Here is a 10,311-nt window from a genome sequence, read left to right as displayed (position 1 = left end):
CTCAAAGAAGTCAAAAACTGGGTAAAAGCTTGTGATACGTGCCAAAGAAACAACTGAGAACATGTTCCATACCCTGGACTTCTTCAACCACTCCCTATTCCTTATAAGGCTTGGGCTCACTTGACCATGGACGTCATCGAAAGACTACCAAGATCTCATGGAAGGTATACTATCCAAGTTGCATTGACAGGTATACTAAATATGCTCATCTATTCACCTTAACACGCCCCTATAATGCGACTCATGTAGCTAGACTCTTCATCGACAAGATTTGCAACTTACATGGGGTACCAAGCTTTGTACTTTCAGACAAAGACCCCATCTTCACAAGACTATTTTGGAGAGAGATGTTTAAAAGATTACAAATTGAGCAAAAATTAAGTACGGCCTACCACCCACAAACAGACAGGTAATCAGAAAGACTTAACAAGTGTATTCAAGTCTATCTGAGATGTATGACTAGCCATCGACCCAAGAATTGGAGTAAGTGGATTCCAATGGCTGAATTCTGGTACAACTCGAACTTCCAATCTGCAATTGGGATGACCCCTTTTAAGATGCTTCACAGGTATGACACAACCATCATTCGAGCTAGTCTCTCAGTCCAAACTGGAAGCTGTCGATCAAGAATTAAGAGAGAGACAATTGATCAATAGGACATTGAAGGATAACCTAATTAGGGCACAAAATCGTATGAAACAATTTGCAAATTCAAAGAGAAGTGAAAGAGAATTTGGAATTGGGGACAGGCAATCTTCGGTGGCAATTCGCAGAAATTTAAAGTTATCTGCTAAGTTTTTTGGTCCTTACGAAGTAATACGAAGAATTGGTCAAGTCGCATACGAGCTGAAGCTTCCCCTAAGGTCCAAAATTCATCCCATTTTTCATGTGTCACAGTTGAAGAAGAAAGTCAGTGATAAGGTGGTGGTTTCCATGGATCCACCTTACTGTGGTAACGATGGTCAAATGTTGGTGGAACCAGTGGTCATTTTGGAAAGAAAGATGATCAAAAGGGAAACAAGGCGATAACTCAAGTGCTTGTGCAGTGGGCAAATCTCTCCAAAGACGAAGCCACCTGGGAAGATTATTCCTTTATCCGTTCTCAATTTCCAACGTTTGATCTTTGAGTAGATGGATTTTGATGAAGAGGGCTGGAATTGTCACGATTTCAATCGTGACATGTGGCCTTTCGGGTTATCTGGAGTAACAGTAAAGTTGGGCTGGCCCAATTTAAGAATTAGTCCTAGTATCTATTAGTTTCCTAGTTTATTTAAGTATCCCTAAGTTGTTATTTTCAATTAAGTCCCTCGATGTTGGACCACTGAAGTTATGACACGTAGGATAGATGGTACAAGTTTGTTACGTATTATTAGCTGTACTCGTCCTAGTAGTATTTAGGACGTATTCCATGTATTGTGAAGGCATCTAAATATTGAATCAAGTTATTTCCTTTCTTTTTCCTGGTTTTCCATTTGATCCAACGGTAGCATAACGCTACAACTGAAGTGTCGTAAAGTTTGAAGTTATGCTACCACTGAAGTGTCGTAAAGTTTGAACACAATAGAAACCAAGAGAGTCAAAGATGAGAGAGCCAATTCAATGCAGTTATCAAGTGCTAAGTATGGTACGAGATAGTAAATACGACATAACCTAAAGATAAAGAGAAAAAGGAAATGAAGTTACTAGTTGAGATGACTAACTAGTAGTACCAAAGGAAGTGAGTAAGTGATGAATCAGGAAGAGACTCATCTGCAATGTCATGAGCCGTGAAAGTCTAGAGTGATCTGGGAAGATTAAGCAAGCGCGGGAAACAAATTTAAGGTTATAATGTTGACCCAAGGTGCATTTACACTCAAAGAAGAGTCCCTTCACAATTTTTGCGTGCAAGGCGTATGTTAAGCTATACATGGAAGAATACACTTCCTTAATAACATCCCGATGAGTTCCATTAGGCCAATATGATATAACCACAACAAAAGTTAATATAACCAATGAGTTCTATTAGTTAAAAGATCACACACTTCCTAACTAATGTCCCGATCGGTTCCATTAGGCCAATGTGATGTAACCACAACAAAAGTTAATATAACCAATGAGTTTTATTAGTTAAAAGATCATAACTCCTTGTAGGTATGTCCAAAGGACAAATGGTTTGCGACGCTGGAAACTACTCGATGTCTTTTAATTTGATATGGAACTCACATTATAGTTCTTTATATCCTTTGGAATTGTGCTCATTTAAAATTAGACCTTGTGCAAGCTCATTTTCAACAAAAAGTTAGTGGCATGCATGGACTGAGAAGTAGCTAAAGGCGAGATGCCTCGACTGATTTCTGCAAGACTTGGATAGATTTCACAAAATACAAGCTTTTTATTGGATGAAATGAAACTTTCCTTTCTATGGTGAATTCACTCTAAATAAACTACTGTGGTAGAACAATATTGTTAAGTAAACTGGGACATCGCCTCAGTTAAAAGGTATACATTACAACATGACTAAGCAAATGTGGAAAATACAAACTGCTCAATTGAAAATTTGAGTTGAAGAGCCAGACTTTATAGACAAAGAATCCTAAACTAAGAACTATAACCCAGTTGGGTATCTATCTTCTCTGTTTAATCATGTAAAAAGAAAATGTAGCCGTTGTAGCCGGCTCACAAACTGTATCTGCCTTCATTTAATATACATACACTTTTACACCTGTAAATTAGAAACAAGCTCATTACACATTGATCTTCTTTCAAACTACGAAATGGTTAAAGTTGCGGAGTCTATTAACTAATTTCTTCATGTTATGTCCCATGCAAAACTGATTTAATCATCTTTTTGGACATGATATCATTGTGTCAATATGCTCCGACAAATGGTCATTGATTATGTTATCCTTCACTCTTTTTATACAAATATACTCTTTTTATACAAATATAAACAGTCCTATATCACTTAGAAAAATGAGAAAAAGAAATTTCCCACTTTTCACTTGCTAGATGTCAACTTGGAATATTCTATAAGCACACATTTGCTTTCTGTTTAATATATCTGATCATTCTTATAGAAACTTGAAAAGTGCAAAAGATGAAGCAAACACGAAAGAGGATAGGAAAGCACAGAGAATGACTTACCAGCATCTGAGGTACCCTTAGAAATACAGAGGACAAGACATATAGAAGACCTGATACTACTAAAGCTGCAACTATGTTGTAGCCAAGACGTTTATCATCTTTCATCGGAATAAATGTGGATTTCAAAGTGTTTGTCAATTCGAATAATCTGTGAGAAACCTGCACATACATAAAGAAACAGGAAGCTGATTCGTGCATTCATGTGTTCTCCTCAAGAAAGGCAATGAACAAGAAATTAATCTACTTACTGCAACGTATATGGCAGTGGTAAGAATGAAGTTCATCAATGGATAGTCGGGGATCAAACATAGCAACTTTTTAGGCTGTCCATCTGGCACACCAGATCTGCATTTATTGACCTCTATGTTATGTACACACATTTGTTCATATCCACAATTCATCTTTATTTTCTAACAGAAAAAGTAGTACTAAGATTTCTTTGTTTCCATAGAAGCACTTTGTAATTAGTGGTCACTATGCCAAAACATTAAGCCAACTCCAGCATCCCAAGGTAACACATTTACCTATAATAATATCTTTTTCATTACGAGCGCACAGTCAATTACAAAATAAGATCATAGCTTGAGGAACATCACATAAAAAACAGCCAAAAGTAAAACTAACATCAGTCTTGTGATAACGTTCAAATGGTCTTATGCTTAGATATGCAGATCAGGGGAAGGGTAAAAAAGTAGTATCATAAATCAATAAGAACTAGAGAAGCATAGTATCTTAAAAACCGTGTAACGGCTGAGCAAGAAACAAATCAACCTTTAATTCATCTTTCATACCTTAACCATATATGGATTTGGGATATATAGGTCTCCAAAGTGATCTTCCCAAGCCATCTACAGGTCAACAAAGCAATGAGCAGTCAGTCTTCAATTAACAAACCAAAATCCAATATCTACTAATACATTTCTCATGCATTCACTGTCTAACATATGAAAAATAAACTGTAAAAGAAACCTTCTACTGCAAATTTACTTACGCAAAAAGGGTTAACGTGTAGCTACGAAAATATTGGGTAACATTCCGCAAGGATATGTAGACACTGTTAGATAAGAACACCAAAATCTACATTAGAAAGGAACCCGCAACACATTATTCACTAGTGAAAGAACAAACTCTCAAAATAACTGAGCAATCAAGTAGGGGGGAAAAAGACATACGTTATCGGTATCCAAGATGTATATGGATGATATTTGTTATATGTGATCTTCGGAAGCTTGTATATGTGCTCATACCAAAGATATCCCATCTGACATTTGTATAATATGTAAACAAGGGAGAGAAGTTCGAAAATTCAGACAAGTGGCAAAAGAGAGGAGGTACCGTGAGTGACACTATGGCAACAGTTGCTTTAATTGATATCCTACGCTTCACTTCGGTTTCCTCAAGTTTCTCCATCCATCTCTCTACCTGATAGATGAAACTTGAACCATTTATGAACTAACATTGTTAAGTAAAGGAGCTGAAATTTCAGAAAAGGATAAATGACAACATCCTCTGCTCTGCTCTGGTCTGACAGTTGCAAAAGTTCATAAGAGGACTGACTGACAGGTAAAAGTTGAAAACTCTGAATAGGAACTTACTGTTGGATGATAATATGCATATATCATCCCAATTATCCATACGTAACGATCAAGACCTGAACGGAATTGCCACTCATGCAAGAGAGACTGCTTTGGTTTTGAAGGATCTGGGTCAGCATATCCTAAAATATGTACATACATACAGGCGTTACTAATAAGCCGTGACAAAGAAGGAAGAAGAAAACAAATTCAAGGTACCAACCAAGGAAGAAAGTAAATGGGCTCCAAACCACTTCAAAGACTCCTGGAACTTCCCACATCAGAATAACAACCAAGAAGCAGGCAATGAATTTAACGGCAATAACTGTTCCGTTTTCATTGTATTTGTTGAATATACCAAGGGCCCCGTAAACCATCAGAGTGAAAAGAGTGTGCATGGGGCATATATAGTATAGCATGTAATTGTTGTTAAGGACAACGCAGCTAAAGAATACCAAGAAATTAAGCCTCCACATCATCTGTCCATCAAAGACTACATCTTTCAGAAGCACTGTCAATTAAAGAAAATCCAATACAAAAGATCTGCAAAGTCCAGGGGCAGATAATACCTGAGTGAATCTTGCAATGCTGAAATCCTTGCGGATGTAGTAGTAAGAGAAGTTTCCAAATCCAGTCATCCATACATACCCAGCTATAAAAACTCGTATAGCATTGTAAAATTCTGTGGCAGCAAAGTAGTGATACATTAAAAATAATACCTGTTACAAGAAATAAAATTGTAAGAACCCACAAGTGTATGGCGCATGCTTTGTAGAAACCGACAGATGTTTATGAGAAGGAACACTCTCACTGACTCGAAGTTATCCAAAAGATACTGCCTGGTAGTCAAAGTGGTACAAGATGCATTTCCAAGATGCAATTGCACTTGGTATAAAAACTTGACCTTTAAGTTGTGCCATAATTTTTTTTCTGATGATAAGTTATGCCGTCATAAATACTACAGATGGTCCTCTTTGTTTCCTTACTCAAAAAGACCCCCCTGGGAGAAGCGTTTTATTCATGCTCGAACATCCTATACTCTCCTAGTGCCTACAGCAGTATCCTATTTTTTTTGCTCCTTTTTTTGTGGGGGGTCACATACTCACAGGGGAAAGCATGTCCAAGTTTTGTGATTGTGTATAGCCATTTACTATTATTCAATAATTCCCAATGTCATACTAGTATCATTAGGAGATTCATAACTCATAACAATACGTGAAAGACAACGTTACCACATAAAGTCAGATTTTGCCAACATATGCAAGAAAAAGTAGGAGAAAAGAAATCATAGATTATCAGCTAGTGAATCATGCCAAGAGCTGAGTTACCTGCATCCATCCTTTCCATTCTTCAGTTTGATGCCTATTCAAATACATTATGGATTTTCCGGAGAAAGGTGACTTATCACGGTGGATCGTAAAAGAAGTGATTGCTGAGACTATGATGAGAAGGAAGTAGAGGAAGAGGAAAAGATCACGATTGTAGCTCTGCAAAGACAATCAAAAGAAGCAGCAAAAGCTGGTTAGAACCAGAAGAGTACATACAACCAGCTTCCTGCACATAAATGATAAACATTAACGACTAGAACCTTAAAATTTATCCAAAGTTGCAAATGATCTTGAACTAATAAAGAAAATACACAAAATAGAGTTTAGGATGCTTGATCCGTTGTTCTTGCTTCTTTATTTTGAAGGAATGCATCGGTAACCCTTGAATCTGTGCCTCCACATTGCCAAAGGATATAGAGATGCTCCATCCAGGTATAGCACACAACATGGGCCAACTTAGTTTTACATAAAATTATTATTGTAAGCACAATCACAGGGTGCTCCAGTGCTGTAACAGCATTCAGGACAAAAACATCATCTTTTCCATCCTAATACTGAAAAAGACTTGGCCTAAAAAGTCAAACTGTAGCAAATGAGAAAACAGAAAAAGAAGAAACAAAGAGTAGCGACAGACAAAAAGAAAAGAAAGAAACGAAGCTGCATCTATCTCTGATATGTTAGTTAATTGTGCATATGCTGCACAGTTAAAATTTGTCCTCATGCTTTTACTCCAAAAAGAAACTTTCAGAATTTCTTTGGTTAACGATACAATGTCAATGGCCCATGGAGAAAACACAAAGATAAGGAAAAGGTTTACTGTACCTTCTTCGATTCACCAAATAGATTTGTACGGTCAGATAGGTAAAAGTAAGTCATAAGGGCACCAAACTCGGATCTGTAGATAAAGAGGGGAGATGAGAAACAACAAGCTGAGCCATAGTCTTCAGGAACTTAAGTCTTGAAATCATGGAAGTCCACTTACATTGCTCTCAGAGTTAATCGATTTTCAAGTAAGAAATTTTCGTCCATCAAGAAAAACCTGAGGTGTTTACCTTACATGAGTTCAATGAACTGATATTATCTGATTAAAGCAAACATAGAGTTTCAAACCTAGTAATCTGAGATGTCACAGATGAACTTCTGATTCTAGGCGATGTTGATTGAAGACCACCTCCTTCCAATAGAACAGCTCTATCATCTTCCTTGACTGCTTCATTTCCCAACTCAACCAAATTGATATCAGAATGCCTACTGCAATATGTGAGAGGAATTCTCCAGCTTTAAATTAGATTGAAGATGAAAGCCCTCGCTTAATCAAGACGTGCATCACAGATTTGAGGTACAGTAAGAATATACACTACTAATTAAAAAAAAAAAAAAAAAAAAAAAAAAAGGCCATATATTCATGAAATTCCCGCCACCTTAACTCACTAATACTCGGAGCATAAGATAGGGAAATATGAACAAGAAGACGAATGAATATTACCGCAGACCAAGAAAGTAACAGTATCATATTAAGATATCAAAGAGCTGAAATATTATTATTCTCACTGCTTATGACACTTATTTACCATCATATCTGATCTGATATTAAAATTATCCTCTTTCTAGAGAGACAAAAGCACACAAATGAGGAATGCTCCCCAATGTTGTATATTTTTTCAAGAAAGCATCACCAAGAATAACAAAAGTAATAGTAATATAACAACAACAACAATAACAAGGAGCGTATTTCTTTAAATGGGAATTAATAAAAGAGCTATCAAATAGTCAAGAAAATTTACATTAATTACTTTAGACATGCATCGAACAATTTTACTGCCAAAAATACAGATCGGAAGAGGTTTAATCAGCTTACACTTTGGATGCTGAATTTTTCTTGTACTCCAAATACTCTGAATATAACCAAGCAGCACATACCGGCACAACTCCAAGAAAAAATGACACCTGTAGTTCATTTAGAGGAAAGTTACATTTTTATATATCAATTATCCATCATCCAAAATCCACTCATTGAAGCCTTGAAGTACAAACACTTGATCACATGGAAAAAATCATGTAAACCACCTTCTAACTACAAAATTCTACGACAATGCTATGAAATTTGAAACAAAGAAGACAGAACAAGACTTGAAGCTCAAAAGTCCCATCAAACTTGGAACTTCAATACGACCAATGGAAGATCCAATCAAATTGCTTCCACTACCAATTTTAAAATGTAATCGCAAAGGACTCACACATAGAACATCTAAAATACCACTTACCCAAAAGTCCTACAATGATGTGGAGTGGGAGTAAACCCTTAAAAGAATCAAGCACCATCTTATCGAACAGGTGGGAAGCTATTAAACAAATGCTGCTTAGTAAACAATTACACTCAAAATCTGAAGTTCATTTAAACAATGCAAGTTGTAATAGAGTGAACAAACATGTCTCAACAAGTAACATAAAAGCATTTAACAAAAACACGTCGCATTTTAATTAACAAAATCACAACAAGAATTGGATAACACGAAACTGATGTTTGAACCAAACCAGACTCTAAAAACAATCAGAGAATTGAAGTATGGAAAGTAAACACTTTTCAACTGCTAAGCAGAAAGCATTCAACAAAAGAACACCCAGAATTGTAACTGCATAACCAATTTGCAAAATGAGGAGCACATGTTTGAACTTGATACAAAGCAAAATCAAGACCTTGTTTAGTAGCAAGTAAGCATGTTTTAACTACCAAACAGAAAGGGCACTGAACACAAAACATAGCCACCCCCGTAACTACAAAATTCAACTAAAGCAAACACAATCAAAATGAAAAGGCATTGAGCACAAACCACAGTCATACTGCTAATACAAAACCCAACTAAGGAAACGGATCAAAATGCGAATTTTAATGAACGAAGCAAAAAATGGGGCTTTAGAAGAAGAAAAAAGATTGACTAACCTGACCAGGTGTTAAGGGGCCGTAGATTAGCATCCTCACACTTCACAACTGATAACCCTTCTTTTTTTTTTTTTTTTTTTTTTTTTTCTTTTTCAAGAAATGAGTTCACAGTGTGTACATCAAATAGAAATCATCAGATCTAGATATGATGGACGGAAAAAGACAATGAACCTTTGGTGTTCAAATTTGGAAATGTTGTGTAATGGCTCACTCTGTATTTATTACTTCCGAGTAACTGTGCTCTCAGAATGAAGAGGGGAAACTGGATGGGGCGGTGAACGCTTACATAAAGTTTGTTGGAAATGTTTTTATCCTCCAAGCCTTATATGTGAATTTGGCACAAATTTCTAATTGGGAAATCACATAGGAGTACGGCTTAGTAATTGAGTTGGTTGGCTCCCTAATTTTTTATTTTATTGGCGTGGGTTCGAATCCGTAATTTCCTCTCTCATTTTTCCTTTCTCTACTCCTATAAAAATAAAAATAAAAGAAAAAAAACTGGGAAATCACTAGATTCGATAATGAGATTTTAAGGTTTGGGATTTGGGTTACGCTAGTGTTTTTAGCTTGGGCACATCCTTACAAAAAATACTCACTCCTTAAAAGTAAAAAGTATATTTATTTACTTATCCTTAATAAGATCATGAAAAAAGAATTATCTATAGTTTTTTGTATGTAAGAACAAATTTAATTCCTTATTGATTAGATAAGACACCACTTATTTTAAAATAAAATAAAATAAAAAGATAAAAACACCACTTACGCTGAAATGGAAGAAGTATAATCCAGTGTAAATAAAAGAAAATTGAGTCATTCAATGCAAATGTTTCTTGCTTTTCTTTTTTTCCTTATAGTAAAAAATTCAAATAAAGCCTAAATATATACTCAAAAAATTCAAATAAAGCCTAAATATATACTCTATCCACATGGTATCTAGAGCTATCAATATGTGTTTGGTCCGCGAGGCCGGCCCAACCCAATCCTTTATTTAAGTAAGGTTGGGCTAGGATTTCTTTGGCCCATATAGAAGTGAGGCTCAAAAGCCCAACCTCTCTTAGCATAAAGGTTAAAAATTTGGCGCCAGTAATAAGGCGTAAAAAAATAATAAATTAATTAATTTTTAAAAAAATAGAAGTAAATTAAATAAAAAGATAAAAAGTAATGAGAAAAAAAATGTACTTACCACTAAGTAGTAAATTAGAAACTAGAGTAATACTTTTTAGTCTTAGAATTTATATTAATTTCTTTTGAACGTGATCTGAATTAGTGATAAAAAATAATAATTTATATTTGTTCTCTTGAATTTTTTCTTCTATGATATGAATTTGCACAAGAATGGGTGGTA

At 35.6% G+C, this 10,311-nt stretch overlaps 1 protein-coding gene across 1 annotated transcript; it reads right to left on the bottom strand.

Moving 5' to 3' along the window:
• Positions 1–2,390: 2,390 nt before the first annotated feature.
• On the bottom strand, positions 2,391–9,275 carry LOC132034463 (protein REDUCED WALL ACETYLATION 2). The gene is made up of 16 exons (XM_059424824.1): positions 8,967–9,275; positions 7,884–7,972; positions 7,136–7,276; positions 7,008–7,064; positions 6,848–6,920; positions 6,026–6,184; positions 5,267–5,416; positions 4,921–5,176; positions 4,719–4,840; positions 4,459–4,545; positions 4,296–4,384; positions 4,115–4,177; positions 3,915–3,971; positions 3,372–3,468; positions 3,124–3,282; positions 2,391–2,701 (listed from the first exon to the last, which is right to left on the bottom strand). The coding sequence occupies exons 1-16, from the start codon at positions 8,997–8,999 to the stop codon at positions 2,696–2,698; spliced, it is 1,638 nt and encodes a 545-aa protein (XP_059280807.1). The 5' UTR covers positions 9,000–9,275; the 3' UTR covers positions 2,391–2,695.
• Positions 9,276–10,311: the final 1,036 nt, after the last annotated feature.

This window comes from Lycium ferocissimum, chromosome 10 (assembly GCF_029784015.1).
Source record: "Lycium ferocissimum isolate CSIRO_LF1 chromosome 10, AGI_CSIRO_Lferr_CH_V1, whole genome shotgun sequence".
In the NCBI taxonomy this organism is placed as follows: domain Eukaryota; kingdom Viridiplantae; phylum Streptophyta; class Magnoliopsida; order Solanales; family Solanaceae; genus Lycium; species Lycium ferocissimum.
Note: the sequence above shows the minus strand (reverse complement) of the source record. Positions and strands in the feature narration are given on the sequence as shown.

What these genes read in the sequence shown, in the direction of transcription:
- LOC132034463 (XM_059424824.1), bottom strand. Translation starts at nt 8,999, where the DNA reads ATGCTAATCTACGGCCCCTTAACACCTGGTCAG. An exon ending in GTGACATCTCAGATTACTAG is followed by an intron (nt 7,065 to 7,135) that starts GTTTGAAACTCT and finishes TAAACACCTCAG; the next exon opens with GTTTTTCTTGATGGACGAAA. An exon ending in TACACGTTAACCCTTTTTGC is followed by an intron (nt 3,972 to 4,114) that starts GTAAGTAAATTT and finishes GTTGACCTGTAG; the next exon opens with ATGGCTTGGGAAGATCACTT.